We start from the raw sequence: 17354 nt of genomic DNA on the forward strand, positions 1-17354 counted from the left end.
AAAATTGATTCAAGCTGTAGAAAACTACATTAAGTAGTCAAATGTGTATTTATAACTAGCTATTTATCGTTTCAAAAGCTGTTATAAAAAATTGCTCTTACCCTATCATTACATTAGAAGACACATTAGCTTAACCACATGGGCTGAAAACTGCAATTTTTCCCCTCAATAATTACTACTGGAAATTATGTATAATTATGTCATTTTGTTAAAATCTACTTCATTTTCCTTTCAAGCTCCATGTGGAGGGAATGTGACAGGATCTTCTGGGTTCATTCTTTCTCCAAACTACCCCCATCCCTACCCGCACAGCAAAGATTGTGACTGGCTCATTGCTGTCCACTCTGACTATGTCATCTCATTAGCTTTCATCAGGTAAGCGGTGGCGCTATGATAGTTCTTTCTTTAGTCCAATTCACTAATTAGATGGTCTTGGGTTAGGTCTTTATTTGCATATATGCCGAACCCTGCTGTAATCATTGATGTTCGAACAGTGAATCATAATACATGTATTATTAGGATGTTACTGGTGTACAGGCATTTAGAGACATGAAAAATGTCACAAGTCAGATGATTAAAACAAGGACTTTGTGGAGGACACTGAGCACATGACATCAGATGAAATGCACTGGAGCAGTAGGTCAGCATTATGGTCCAGTAGTCTTGTGTTTCCAGATAATATGAGATCTGCCTTCTGAACAATTTGTCTGGGGACTCTAAAATGCAATGTAGTAACAAAACTACACTGACTACTTTCAAAACCAATCATGCCTCCACCTCAATATCAAGTGCCGCACTAAAGACTTGGATTGCTTCTGTAAAGTTTTTTTTCTTCCGCCTGGTTTTAGCAACGAAAGCTGGAAGATTGTCCTCAATCTCCTGTTGAGCTTTTAGAGACTGAATTATGAGTTGGTCCAATAGTTCCAGGGGGATCCAAGTAAATTATTAATTGTATAGCGATATACCAATAGTATACCAATAGGAAGCAAATGGACAAATAAGGATCCATTTGGTTTCATACACTGTGGGCTTCAATTTCGTTGCCGCCGTTACCCGCGACGCGGCCCGCAAGTCAGCCGCTGCCCGAAGATTACGAGTATAGGAGCTTGCTCTGTCCCTAAATGGTATTTTGGTCCAGCGTCACCCGCTATCTATTATGCCGACACCGGTATTCACGCCTAGAGGTGTGGTCATAGGCGTGTTGGCACGCTTTCCCCTAAATTGCTATTTTGGTCACACACATTTGGGAAGGCACATAGTGGAGTTTAAAAGCACCCGTAAGCCGTATGGCAAATTACAGCACAAGTGAGACTTCAAGGTAAGTAAAACAAAAAATCTAATGAGTCTGTGTTGGGGGTTTGGGTTATTGACCTCCTAGCCTGCTGATAGCATACACCAGCCTTCTTTACCGCCATTTTGTCAATGTTCAAGATTTCTTTATTGTTAAACTGTGTACAGGTACATACAAAACACATACTGTAAGTCGACTGCACTCTACATACCACCAATGCTGCCACCACCTCTACTCTTGACTGTACATCACACACAACCAGTGTCTGCCTCTTTGATCTGAGCCCCAACAACTACTACTGCTGCTCCAGTATAGAGCGTCGCAGTCCCGCCCCTTCAAGAGACCCGGAAAAGAAACCCCCGTTCATTTTCCTCATAGACTTTTCAGAAGTTTATGCCGCGGACAAAGCCAACTCTTGTCGTGACAAATCATGACAATAAACACAATGTTTTGGGCCAAACAAAGAATTAGAAAGTTGAAAAAAACGGCAGGTTACAACAGTTTTTTTGTTGTTTTTCTTCTTGGTAATTATTTGTTTGGTCCAAAATATTGTGTTTGTTGTCATGATTTGTCACGACTCGAGTTGGCTTCGTACGACGCTTAAAAGGTCTTTTAATAAATACTTTTTGAAATGTCTATGGGAAAAATGCATTGGGATTAATTTCCTGGGCCTGGCGTCGTCATGAAAGGGGGCGGGACTGCGACGCTCTATAGCAGAGCTACTGCGGGGGGAAAGGGTGCAAGTGTCCCAGGCCCCACTGCTCACTAGGCTGTTCTTTGTAAACTTTTACTTTTACATTTTTCAACACTTTAAAATTTATCAAAATGGATACTGGCACAGTACTAGTAATTATATCCTGGAATCGATCGATCAGAGCTTGTGTTGCTTATCAAGTTATGTGCATGGCATGCTGCATCTTCTACCATTGTATAGCTGTAGACCACTGTATTTACAGTTTAAAGACAATCACAAATTAGTCATTTGCAATTCAATTGCAACTGCGCAACACATTCTACAAAATCACAACTCATTTGTCAATCGCTTTCCATTCCATCATTCCATTCTACATGTATGTGCTTTCTGTCTTGCTTAGTGTTGGTAATGGCTTAACTACAAACATACTGCCTCTGTGGAGACTGAGAGTCAGGTGGCAGCTCTGCATGCTGCTTTGCTCTCTTGGGTGTTTTATTTCCACATATAAAAGAGAATGCATGGTGCTGGGTCACAGCGCACATGGCCTGTCGCTGTCCATTGGCGGTTGTTCTGAACCAATCACCAATCGATACTTGTACAACAATCTGTGCTGTCCTTGGTTTGTCCATGGCATGACAGACAACCTATATTATTTGTTATGTCCTTCAGAACGAGCTTGTCTTGTGGCTTGCTTGGCTCAATAAGTGACAATTTCTGTTCATGATAGGATATCGGAACGGTACCACCCCCACCCCCGTGCCCCCCCCATGATAATACTACTGTGTTGCTACGTGTTAAATTAAATTAAAGTTTGAGAATCATGACTGACACTGGCAACATGACCTCAGATGACATGCTCTGAGTATGTTGTTGTATACTTCAAAGTAATGTATGATTCAGTAGTGTTCCTCAAACCAAGCTTAAGTACACTTCTCAGTACATGTGCAGAATTTTTGCTTGGGTCACAGAATTGTCCGATTTCTGTGGTAGAAACGGCTATAAACTCTTGAGTATTTAGTAGAGCTGGCCAAATGCAGAGGGCCAGAATTACAGTAGTGTCCAGGTGTGTGCTGTGATAGCAGAAAAGGCAGCATTGCTCATGACCACTGGGTCAAGAGATAGCCTTCCTTCAACTTCCACTGAGATGTGGAGGGGAAAAAAAGAATTGGGTAAGAGCCCACACGATTTCCTATGCTGAATGATACTAATTTGCTTTACATTATTAATTTCAATCTGAATGCTCAGCAGCATGACTGCCACTCTGCCAGAGCTGGGACACAGGCAGGCCTGAGTGCACCTTTTATGGGCTGCCCTCCCTATGAGTGACTTTTGAAGAATATAAAATTCATGGTCAACTCTTTTTGGGGTGCACACCCTTCTCTTGCTCCTTCTTCTTGATGTGATGAAGAGAAATGCAGCATGTATCTTTTCAGACGTTGTCCTTCAAATCGCTGAGGCTCTGATCACACATAAGAGAGTGTCTTCTCTGTGTCTCCTGTCTCCTCTGTGTCCCCCCCCCCCCCATCCAACAATGTTGTCTCGTACCACAATACCACGTGACTCCCATTGCAAATGAATTGCAAGCTGAGACAGGAGACGCAGAGAAGACACCCCTGTCTCTTATGTGTTGAGCGCAGCCTAATAGAGTTAGCACAACACAGCTTTCTCTCATGGGAGTGCAAAATGAAAGGATATAGTTATGATTGTAAATTGGAGTTGCTTTGATTCAACTCAAATGCAATTATCTCCAAGCTATTTACATTTCTGTCATAAACCAAGCTCATTATTTTGAAAACAAATGCTCTCTCTCTCTCTCTCTCTGTCACTGCAGTATGTGATTTGATATACAGCACTACAATATGAAACGATCTTTTCACACTGCATAGCCATTGCCTTCTGGGAAGATTTTGTGCTACTGCGGTGTCACAACAATTTAATCTCTTTATACCTCTTGGGAGAGATACTTTTTTTGTTATGTTCTTTATCTTTGTCTGGAGGGGCAAAGCAAATCGCCTGGCATGACTCACTGCTATAGCACTGTGGTGCATGCTATGCAAAACATTTGCATAGCATGTTATAATAATAATATCCTATTAGTCTATGGTATTGGTTACTCACCAAAATTATTAGGTTTTTAGTTTACACTTTATTACTTGAGTAATATTATATATTTTTGCCTTTTACTCCCTGTTCTCCCCAGTTTTAGTAGTAAAGTAATACATCGTTTTAGCCAATACATTTCTCCCCACACACATTGTCACTGATGTATCCTACTCGCTAACCTACCACCCCCCAGACCATAATGAGTACGGAGGGTGACAAATATATAATTATAATTATAATTATAATTATAATTATAATTATTATTATTATTATTATTATTATTATTATTATATTACAAACTAAATATATTATTTAGCTTGTACTTTACATGGATATTGTATAGTAATGCATGGGTTGCACATTCTGGAGTCTGCCTCACCAACATTTCACTGCTCAGGCATACGTGACACACTGTAGTCTCAGGCATACTGTACATGACAAATACTGTAGTCTCAGACATACTGTACATGACAAATACTGTAGTCTCAGACGTACTGTACATGACAAATACTGTAGTCTCAGGCATACTGTACATGACAATACTGTAGTCTCAGGCATACTGTACATGACAAATACTGTAGTCTCAGGCATACTGTACATGACAATACTGTAGTCTCAGGCATACTGTACATGACAAATACTGTAGTCTCAGGCATACTGTACATGACAAATACTGTAGTCTCAGGCATACTGTACATGACAATACTGTAGTCTCAGGCATACTGTACATGACAAATACTGTAGTCTCAGGCATACTGTACATGACAATACTGTAGTCTCAGGCATACTGTACATGACAAATACTGTAGTCTCAGGCATACTGTACATGACAATACTGTAGTCTCAGGCATACTGTACATGACAATACTGTAGTCTCAGGCATACTGTACATGACAATACTGTAGTCTCAGGCATACTGTACATGACAATACTGTAGTCTCAGGCATACTGTACATGACAATACTGTAGTCTCAGGCATACTGTACATGACAATACTGTAGTCTCAGGCATACTGTACATGACAATACTGTAGTCTCAGGCATACTGTACATGACAAATACTGTAGTCTCAGACATACTGTACATGACAATACTGTAGTCTCAGGCATACTGTACATGACAAATACTGTAGTCTCAGGCATACTGTACATGACAATACTGTAGTCTCAGGCATACTGTACATGACAATACTGTAGTCTTTGAATCTTACAATCTAAACCTCTTACGCAATCTGAGAAGACTGAGCACAATAACTTGTTTGTTCATTTTGTTTTGTTTACCACAGCTTTAGCATTGAGCCCAACTATGACTTCCTGTACATCTACGATGGGCCAGACAGCAACAGTCATCTAATTGGTAGCTTTCAAGACAGCAAACTTCCAGAGAAGATTGAGAGCACTTCCAACTTTATGCACTTGGCGTTCCGTAGTGATGGCTCAGTGAGCTACACTGGCTTTCACTTGGAATACAAAGGTAGTTGTGGGGTCTGTCTCTCAAGTGGGATTCTGCCGTGCATTATAATGCAAAAGGTTATGTTTATGGATGACCTAAACCTGATCGGTTCTGATGTTGCAGTGGGATTTATATGTATATGTATGCAATAATTTGCAATAGGAAAGGATGTTACGCAACTAATGTCTCTGATGTCGATGCCAACTGTGAGAACAGCCGCTGATTCACCCTTGGTCATTTTCATTTAGTTTCACAAACGACAAAGTGTAATACTTTTTAATATGACAGTTTAGTCAAATGGGTGCTCAATTTTAACCTGACTCTGCCAGATTGCGTCAGTATTGAGTTCACAAGTTCCCTCCTCCTGCATCTGGGATCTCTCAAACAGAAACGATGAACCGGAAGCAGCGGGACAACAATCTGATATCTCCATAATCATTTCGAGTTGTAGTCTTGTTAGGTTGTGTTTACATTTGTGCTGTGGCACAGCTTCAATATGTCATCAGTCTCACATTGATCCCGCCTCTAGTGGCCGCATACGGCTGCATATCGCTCTGGTCTGATTTGGTCCGGAGTACATCGTCTCTGCTCGAGAGACACCAGACTCTCCCTTCTGGCAGAATGCAAATGTTGTCCAGCAGGGGGAGTGGTTTTACCAGGCTAGCTCAATTTTGTTACACCTTTCTTTTTCATCCTTGAAATTAGAAGGCCACTCTGGATCATTGGAGGTCCTAAACTCTTTGTTCTTTCCTTTGGCAGCGAAACTGCGGGAAGCATGTTTTGATCCAGGGAACGTGATGAATGGCACTAGACTCGGGGCAGACTACAAACTGGGGTCCATGGTGACATTCCACTGTGAGCCTGGCTACCTGCTGGAGGGGTACTCCACTCTGACATGCATTATGGGCAACAGCAAGAGACCTGAGTGGGACAGGACCAAACCCAGATGTCAAGGTGAGGGACAACACTGTCACTTTGCTAGGGATTTCAACTCTCTTAAAGCTTGAGTTGTACTTGTTTGCACATTGTGTCGCACACCGAAAACAGCCAATCTACAAGGCGCAAGCTTGTAGATCTGCTATTTTTGGTGCAATGCACTGCCGGCTATTAAGTATAAATCAGTCTTCAGTGGCTAATTTAAACCAACAGCGATACATCATGAACTGGTACATTCTGACCTGCATTATAGAGATCTGAGAGCTAAGTATAGTACTGTAGCTAGTTAGGGGGAGAGATACTGTAATGTTCCATGTTTCAAGATACAAGATTTCACACAATGCAACACAAATTGGGTAAAGAGATTTCAAGGTGGTTATTTCTTACAAAAATGTTGTAATTATAATTAGCAAAATCGGAGTAAATTGCAAAAAGGGGAATTGGTGTGGGAGATAGAATGTATGCTCTCATGTAATCTGTGGTTGTAAGCAGGTGAACACAACGCATCTAAATGTGCAATCCGTCTTCCATGCATAACCCAATTTCCTGCCTTAAAGACATTTTCTCTGGAATGGGAGGCGTGTTGTGCCTTAACCAATTGCAGTCTTTTTCTGACCTGTTTGCATATGTCTGCGTTGAACTCGACATGCAGCCCTGCCAGACCAAGAAAGTTTACATTATTTTGTTCATGTAGGGTGGAATTATGGCCATTGGCCAATGAACGCAAGGTTTCATTCCACAAGATGACGCTTTCTATTCATTTTCTATGAAGATTTGCACTGCGCTGTCAATGGCATTGACGAGCACGTTATCCATGGTGTGCATTTGACTCAAGTCTGTGGGTACATGAGCCATTTACTTCACATGATAGACTGTTTCTTATTAGAATATGATAAGCTACATCTGCACTTCTGTCTATATGGGCAAAGATGAATCTACGTTGAACACATCAAAACACGTCTATCTATGACTGATATATTCTGTTGATACAGGCTTTATTTGGGACAATTGATAAGTAATGAGTGTCACATGAGTTTCATGTGAATGAATACGATTTAAGTCTGACAACTTTTCACTGTCTATTGGGCAGCTTTCTGTGAGTGACAACATGCACTGTGAGGGCGCGGCCCGGGTCAATTGAAATGGGTGAAACTTAGCTGAGGTCGCCTATGCCCTAGGGTTTTTGGACCGCTGGGATCTACACCCACAGCCTGTGGCACAGATGTTTGTGTCTCGTCATGCAGAGCGAGGCAGTGAGAGAGAGGCAGTGATGTGACACTTTTGTTACTGCATTGCTTATTTCTCACCTCAATGTTTTCAGATACATATTTAAATGTACCATTTAAGTTTAAATGTGCCGTCTGCAAATTTCTGTGCGTGCGTGCGTGCGTGCGCGTGATTGCGTATGCATACTGTAGGTATAACTACAGTTACTGAGTTATGCTGGGAGATAATTATGGGGGAAGAATTGTGCCAAAACGTTTGATCGTTTAACAGAAACAGTTCCATCGAAAAGTTGAAAAGTAAAAATTTAACCTGAAAAGTTAAATTTTCACCAAGATGTATTGAAAAGTTTTTTTTTTATTCAAAAGTTTTTTTCAGTTTCATTTTTAACTTTAATATACATTTAGATTTTTGAGTACCCCCATTTGAAAACATATGCCAGGGACCCCCATATAAGATTTGTACGGCTCTAGCAGTGATTCTCAACCCGTTTAAGGACCCCCAGTTTGACATGCATTAGTCTACGGACCCCCATTTAATGGCATTTCTATCTCTGGGACCCCCAATTTATATTGTAAAATCAATGTTAATTTAACTCTGAGAGTGTACAAATACACTCGGGTTACTTACGGGTCTGTGACTCTGAGAGTCAGAGTGTACAAATGGAACCAAATGGATCCATTTGTACACTCTCAGAATTACAGACCCATAAGGGTCCATTTGGTTCCAAACTATCATTTAGCTGGGGAGCTCCCTCAAGGACCCCTGGGGGTCCCCGGACCCCACTTTAGCCCTATTTCCTGCAAGACATAATTGAGTACAGTTGAGTAGGACTACATACATGCACGCACACACACAGTCACTCACATGCATACAAATAAGCCGGTCTCACTCTAGAGCTACGCCATGCCATCCAGGTGGTCAGTGTACTGTACCATACAGTACTGTACTGTACTGTACTGTACTGTACTGTACTGTACTGTACTGTACTGTACTGTACTGTACTGTACTGTACCGTACCGTACCGTACCGTACCGTATCGTACTGTACCGTACCGTACCGTACCGCACTGTACTCTACTCTACTCTACTGTACTGTACTGTACTGTACTGTGCTGTACTGTACTGTACTGTACTGTGCTGTACTGCATTGTACCATACTGTACTGTACCACACTGTACTGTACTGTAATGTACCATACTGCGCTGTACTGTACTGTATTGTACAATACTGTACTGTATTGTGCCATACTGTACTGTACTGTACCGTACCATACCATACCATACCGTACTGTACTGTACCATACTGTACTGCACTGTACTGTACTGTAATGTACCATGCACTGTACTGTACCGTACCGTACCGTACTGTACCGTGCTCTACTGTACACTACTGTACCATACTGTACTGTACCATACTGTGCTGTACTGTGCTGTAGCAGACTACTGTACTATACTGTGCCGCACTGTAGCATACTGTACCGTACAGTACTGCTGCACCCTGTGTGCGTGCGTGCGTGTGTGCATGCATGCAGTGGAACGGGGTGTGGCCTAAAATGTGATGTAATTTGCATCACCATGAAATGTTGCGCAATAACATGGTATTTTATGCAAATGCAAACGGTACAGTTGCATGGACTACATGCACTACATTTCCTGGACGCAGGTTGATGACATCACAGGGCAGGAGGGTGGGGGGGAGCTGTCACTCATGATTCCACCTCTCGGTTGAGGCCGCACCCCCATGCAAGTTCTGTGCCAAAAGTAATTTGAAACTTTTTGGCACCTGAAAGTGAGCAAAGTGAGAAGCGGAAAAAAAACACACCTGAAACCAAAAAGATATGATTTGAATCTGTAAAAATACTAAACAAATGTTAAGAACTGTAAGAGAACGCATCATATTGTCTCAAATCATACAGAACCGTTTCCTATTCACATTTATCGTCCCTGAATTGTATCGTAGTCCATCTATCTAGATACGTATCGGATTGCCTTGTAATGGAAAGATGCACACCACTTATTATCATGGCATGTACACCATGATTAATAGTATTCTGGAGCCGTAGTCTGAGAGGACTGCTGTACTCGTACCATCTCCAATAACCCATATTCAATTATTGGCTGATTAAAACTTTGTTTGGTATGAAAGCAATTAGTCAATAGCATAATTAATAGCTAATTTTTGACAACTCATTCACGACACCACTTGCACCATTATGTAGTCATTTAAATCCGTTTTGGTATGATAATCATCAGTCATACTACAAGTTGCACAAATTAACACTCCTTCTGATTAATACAAGCTGAGAAAGTGAGATCACACTGTGACACTGCTGCCAATGTTATAAATGTGTTCATAATAATTACATTAACACCCACAAACTCAAAACATACAGGAAATACAGGTTAAATGAATGAATGAATGAATGAATGAATGAATGAATGAATGAATGATGTAGAAGAAGAGGAAGTCCACACACCAGCTCAGCTCCACAGTGTTTTATTTAGTTTTCACTAGTACGAGACCACACCTCTACTTAAGTTTAACAGTTTATTGAAACAAAATGAGATGAATGTGGAACGGAGTGAGGAACCCAAGGTAGGGCGATACTCAGGGTGGGGGCGTAGTCTCTGGATTGGACATCCATCTTTGCTCTACTCGGGATGAGCGGTTGGTCATCTCTGCTCCGTCACTGCCCCCCTGGATTCTTAGAGAATCGAGGCGGAAGGAGGAGGTTGGGGTGGAGGAGGATAGCAAATTTGAAGAATAGCGAATGGCCGATCTACAAGCGCAGTACTCACAGTCACAACCCATGTTTGGGTTGTGACTGTGAGTGGTTGAGAGATTGCAGGTGTATTTATGCTGTGGTGATTGCACCAGGATTGGCTGTGGTGAGAGGAGGCAGGTGTACGTAGTGGATACGGGTGATTGTGAATAGGGAGTGGCCAGTTGAGTGAAGGCGGGAGGTAATGGAGAACAGAGTGGCAGTGTTAAGCAGAGGGTGGTCTCCACTCCTGAAACTACGTTGTATAAATACAACTACCCTAAAACACCGACATACAATAATGACGACAATAATGAACATTTCGGCCTGCATGAATGAATGAAACAGATAAACAGAGACAGATCTGTTGTTTCAGACAGACTGAAACAACATCAGTTAAACAGTACATGTAATCTATAATCTGCATAACAACACAGCACCCCCACCACAGCAAGCCCGTCACATCAACGCTCCACCAGACCTCACGTATCTATAGGCTACTCTTATCAGGGATGGATTTCAATTCTGGACAAAATAATGGACTCCATACCTTCCCAAACTTATTGGAGGAGCCACTTGAGAACCTAATCTTTTCTAGATTTAGACAGTACAAGATATCTCTTATCCAGTGAGTGTGATAGATAAGTAGGGGATTTCCAATTCATCAAAATTAATCTCCTAGCATAGAGTGACCAAAGATAAAACATCCTTTTCCAATTTAGAGAGCGAGGGCAGTGAGGAGAAAACCCCAAACAGAGCACCCAGGCTCCACACTTTGCCCCACTATCTCCGATGGAATGAAAGATCTCAGTCCAATAGTTGTGTATAGAGGGGCAAAGCCAGAACATATGTATGCTGCCGGAGATTGTTGACATTATCACAATCAGGAGATATAATTGCGAACGCAGTGAGCATTTACTATGAGACCCAGCAGATCACGTCTGTGTGTCTGTCTGTGTGTCTGTGTGTGTGTGTGTCACGCTGTAACACCACCCGCCCACCACCAGAGGGCGCAGCTGTATCACACACAAAAACACACACACACATGCACGCACACACACACACACACACACGCACGCACGCACGCACGCGCGCACGCACGCGCGCACACACACACACACACAAAAAACTTAACTTAAAAAAAACTTAACTTAAAAAAAAACTTAACTTAAAAAAAAAACTTAAAAAGGAAAAACGCACACACATAAAACTTAACTTAAAAAATAACTTAACTTAAAAAAAAACTTAACTTAAAAAAAAAACGTAAAAAGGAAAAACGCACACAAAAAACTTAACTTAAAAAAAAACTTAACTTAAAAAACTTAACTTAAAAAAAAAACTTAAAAAGGAAAAACGCACACACACAAAAAACTTAACTTAAAAAAAAACTTAACTTAAAAAAAAACTTAACTTAAAAAAAAAACTTAAAAAGGAAAAACGCACACACACAAAAAAATTAACTTAAAAAAAAACTTAACTTAAAAAAAAAATTAAACAAAAAACTTTAAAAAAAAAAACCTAAAAAAGAAACACGCACGCACGCACACATACACACACTAAAAAAAAACTTAAAAAAACTTAACTTAAAAAAAACCTTAAAAAGTACGTAATTTATTCTAATTGTTGTTATTGCAATTTACGAGCTGCGTTCGCTTCCCGCGTTTGCGCGTCTTACTTGTTATCATGAGTGGAACTATAAGGTATTCCATGTTTTTCCACACATGTTACGGCCTCCTGGTGAAATCTAGTTTCAGGTGAAAAGGAGCGGCTGGCAACTGCATGCGTAGTGGAGGAGGCATGGTTGACTATACACCAGACAACAGATATTGACTGTTGGTATTGAAAGGGACTATGGAAGTATTGGCAATGACTAAATTGGGGGTAATATGGAAAAACATCAAAAGAGAGCATGCATTGTATTTACTTTTGCACAAATTGCTCATGACCTACAGTGTGATATGGACAGTGCATTGTAATGGCATACAAATCAAACAAAGTTAAGCTAGGCCAGATAACGTGAAAGGCTAGTTCAGATTGTATATTGATTTAAAGGGGAATTTCTCCCTAAACCTTTTTTTACAAAAGTAAGTTGATAATTATGTATATTGACAAAAATATATATATAAAAAAATAAATAAAGATATAGGGGAGCTGAAGCAGCAGAAGGAGCTGGAGCTGCTGCTGGAGGGGTCTAACGCTAAAACTCCTATTCAATCGCGCAATTGTTTTTTGTTTTTTGTTTACATCTGTTCTAGATGATGTGACAGCAACACTCGATGCATTGTTGACACTGCACTCTTCCTGGTCTACGTGAGCTGATGTTAGACCCCTCCAGGAGCAGCTCCAGCTCCTTCTGCTGCTTCAGCTCCCCTAAATCTTTATTTATTTTTTATATATTTTTTTGGTCAATATACATAATTATCAACTTACTTTTGTAAAAAAAGGTTTAGGGAGAAATTCCCCTTTAAAGGAGCTTGGAAGGATTCATGATCACACTGTTAGATATACTGTTAGAAAAGATATTGAACAGGTGAACAACAGTTACATAACAATGGCGTCCTTGTTCTTCAAGTGGTTCTACAGTACATCATGTTTGTGCTCTGAAGAATTTAATCTAAGCCATGTTGAATAAGAACTCAGTGCTCATTTGCAACTGCATGGGGACTTGCAGGAGCCCACGCACATCTGGGAGTATGTGTGCTATTGTTATTGCAACCTCATTGCAACAGTTATGAAAAGTGATTACGATAATCATTTTGGTCACAAACACTATACCTGAAAAACCTCTCTGGATTGCCACAGATGTTGTTGATCACATTCGTGCTCCCCAAAGGATGAATCCTACTGATTTACAGTAGGTACATATTTACAATGTTTGCACTACTAATAATCTTACACAGAGCGTGGGGCTCTAAAGATGGAAATGTTCTCTCAGCCTTGTTTTGGTGACGTGGCAAGCTAAAAGTTTAAGACAGGCTTGTGCTGCTGCACCATTGAAAGGGCATGCTGTTTTGGGGGGTTTAACAGTTCCATTCACCCAAATGTCAGTTGACAGTAATGTAAATATCACGCCAAAGTCACCATTGTACATCTGAGGTTCTGAGAAATTGAATCCAGTGTTTGTTTGCAGTACCACAAATGAAGAGAATTCCATCATGTACTGTACCAGTACCTCTGATAAGTTGGATATGTCCATAGACTATAGAGTACTGTAGGGCTTGGGGTTAACCACCATCATAATCAATAACATCAAATCAATTTAAAACCTATAATTGTGATGATGAAGCATTCATTCTATATAAACTGATGACTGGTCGTCATGGAGAAGACTGGATCATCACCTAGATCTGCATATATGGAGCCGGCCAGCAACTCTACATCTGACCTCAAACCTCAAACCCTTAGATCTCCATATATGGAGCTGACCTGTTCTGACATTCCATATGTTGACAATGGCACAACAATGGCAAACAAAGGGTCCATCTACAAGCTCATAGCACATTACAACGTGTTGTGAGCTTGTAGACCGACTATTTCTTATGTGAGACACCATTGTACAACAAAGTATAAAATAAGGCTTTGAAGTTTTTATAGCTGGCAGGTTGATGATCTCACGGTGTGCAGTGTGCACCTTTCTCACACAGCACTACGTCACGGAAGGTTTGACAGATCAGTCTGGATTGGATTCCTGCTTGCCTGTCACCACAGATGTTTGATTACATGCCTTGTGCGGCTCCAACAACCAAACTTAGATTAATTGTTTATCAATCTCAACATTACAGCCTCTGCTCGCCTCTGTGCCTCCTCCCCCGCCACTCGGTGGAATGGTGTGACATGTGCATTGTGTTAGCCACATGGGGTTCGGAGCAGCTGGTGACAGCTTCACTCCAACAAATGAGAGTGTGTTTGTTTACAGTTGAGACTCCCCCACCTGCTGGCTCGGTCCGTGAGGTCTGAGGCGACTGCATTAAGAGGCTCTGCAAATTAGCTACATCATTAGCGGCTTAAGATACTGTAATGCGCCTGGATATGATGCAGGTGTAGGATGGATCACGGATGACCGACTGAATCAGTGCTGATCCAAGCGCGCATGAGGGCACAGAGGAAGGTTTTTGAGATGCATGACAGAGGAACAGAAGATATCCCCACGCACGCACGCACAGTCGCACACACGCACGCACGCACGCACACACACACACACACACACACACACACACACACACACACACACACACACACACACACACACACACACACACACACACACACACACACACACACGCACGCAGTCCCCATTGAACACTGAGACTTAATCAACACATACTTCTGCAGTGCACACAACATTGCAAGACATTGTTATGCATATTTTGCCACGAATGCACAGCCTTCACTATTATTATTTTAAACATCAATTCCTTAGTGTGAGCAATTCAGATGATAATGGGGTCCCCTGCTGATTGTAAGTCCTTTTCATTTGAAGTTGTCAACAGTTGGAAAGCACACCGCTGCTTGTTATTATATTTCAATGGCAGGCCTGTGGAATGTTTGCGATTGCTTCCTTCTGTATGTTTTGTTGATTAATAGTGTTTTTTACTGTGTCTGATGGCCAAAATAACCTTTCAGTTTCTGTAGTATCACTAATAGCGTATTAGTCAGGGTAGGCTTGGGCAATATACCGATATTACCGTTTACCGCGATATTTTAAATCAATACCGGTAATATCGCAGAGTATATAAATAATACCGAATACCGGTAATATCGCGGAGTATATAAAACACCACTCAATAATACCGAATACCGTCATAATACTAATATCGTGGGGAAATTTTGACTGGAGAGGAGAGGAGAGGGGAGGGGAGGGGAGGAGAGGGGAGGGGAGGGGAGGGGACATTTTGACTGGAGAGGAGAGGAGAGGAGAGGGGAAATTCAGCCCGTCAGTGTGATATATTAATGTTTTATTAATAAAACCGATAATACCGATTATCGCGATATTATTCACGTTATCAATATCGATATAAAAAAATCAATATCGCCCAAGCCTAAGTCAGGGTGCCTAGAGCCTCTGGATCGAATATGACACCCGTGTTATACTGTATTTCAGGTATCTTCTCAGCTTGGTTTCCTGTCTCTCTACTACACTGACCTATCTGAAATAAAGCATACAAATGCCAAAAGTAAATCTTATAAAATCATATTAGTCAGCATGTTCAACAAGGACAGATTTCTGTTTCACCTTTATTTATTTATTTTCTTCCTTTCCTAGTACTGCTTACCTGTGCAGTTAGAATGGAGTTGTCTACTTTATTGCATTCTTTCCCCATGTATTTTAATAATTTGTGTCTGTTTCTCTCCCTCAGCTCCTTGCGGAGGTCACTCGACAGGATCAGAGGGCACAGTGTTGTCCCCAAACTACCCACACAATTACACCGGTGGCCAGAGCTGCGTCTATGACATTTTTGTCCCCGGAGACTTTGGTAAGCATTTCAATCACTGTCTTCACTATGTTGCAGAAAATGTACCTATGGATTTGCTCAGCTGTGCTATAACTTACAGCTTTTCGATGTTGGCCATTGCTGGGAGATAGTATGACTACAACAACCAAGCATTGAGAGTGTGAAGAAGGGTATTGTTTGTGTCTGTTTTGAGTTGAGTCTTAACCACATGAACACTAGCATCACTATTCTAGTATAGACCCCCTGTGGACTCCGGTCAGCGAAGTACGTAGAGTTTAAGTGGTTTTAATGAGGAGAAAAGCCAAACAGTTTCTACAGTAGAAATTGAAGCTTTACAAAGCACATCATGACTGACAGTATATTGCAAAACAGAAAACATTCTAACATGCATAATACATTTCCCTGTAGAACTTAATTTCCATTGCAGGGAAGTCTAAGACTTGTTCTTTTTTGTCCTACAGATTGGATTTAGTATCTGTCAAGGTTACAGTCACAGTGGCTCAGGTTAAAATGTTTATCTTCTGCTGCATTAGTATGCAGCCCTTGTATGCTGCCTCTGACAATTGAACAGGCCAAGAATCGTGCCAGCAGCTATACAATAAGTTCCATGGCCATGGTCAATGAAGGTCATTTCCGTTGCTTGCGGGGCAGTTCTTTCAATAAAGCTGCGTTTCAACTATGCATAATATTCTAGGTCTATACGACCGAGCATGGGCGATGAGGAGGAGACACTCTTTGCAGTCACTCCCCAGTGTTATACACACTCAAAACATGACCTAAGGAATGGCAGAGTTTGGTCTCTAGCAAGAAGCATGAAGGCAGTATAGGATATGGGCAAGCACAAATGTATTGTTGAAATGAAAAAGGATATACTGTATTAATGTAGAGGAAGGTCAAGCAGAAGAATGCTGTGGGGAATAGACAGCGCAGGCAAACTCATGTGTGCAGAGTTTATCCATACACCTATTTATGTTCACAATTCAGTAGTTCTTCAGAACATGATGCATTTCTGCTCAATATTCCATGTTAGTCGTAAAGCGATTTTCAAATTGCATTCAGGGATTTTTATCCTGTGAAGCCCCATACATCCAAAAACACAAATTAATCTTAATGTTTGATGATCCAGCACGGCAATTTAGATCCCCATCTGCCATTTGCCACTTCTCTACGAGTCCAGGGACACACATTTTTTTCTTTTTTTCTTTTTTTCTATATCTGAATATGGCCTTAATGTTTAAACTGCCTGCAAAAATGCTTAATGGAGTGTGGAAGTCACTGAGCAAAACCTGCACCTGGCTACATTTTATTCCATTGAGACTCATGAAGTACATTTACAGCGCCTATTGAGAACTTTAAGTCACACTGATGACATACAAGATTTCTACCATGGCTTGAGGGAGATCTATTCTTTAGGATGGCCTAATAAGGCAACTGGAATC

At 41.1% G+C, this 17354-nt stretch overlaps 1 protein-coding gene across 1 annotated transcript in view; it reads left to right on the top strand.

Moving 5' to 3' along the window:
* Positions 1-17354, top strand: part of LOC306924819 (CUB and sushi domain-containing protein 3-like) — a gene marked incomplete at both ends in the record, with an annotated part of 337974 nt that overhangs the window by 151745 nt on the left and 168875 nt on the right. Inside the window, 4 exons of the mRNA XM_079503471.1 lie at positions 237-375; positions 5373-5560; positions 6299-6493; positions 15820-15936. Of these exons, the coding sequence (XP_079359597.1) occupies positions 237-375; positions 5373-5560; positions 6299-6493; positions 15820-15936 (639 nt within the window). The remainder of the gene's footprint in view (positions 1-236; positions 376-5372; positions 5561-6298; positions 6494-15819; positions 15937-17354) is intronic.

Source organism: Electrona antarctica, assembly GCF_951216825.1.
Source record: "Electrona antarctica genome assembly, chromosome: 6".
Taxonomy (NCBI): Eukaryota; Metazoa; Chordata; class Actinopteri; order Myctophiformes; family Myctophidae; genus Electrona; species Electrona antarctica.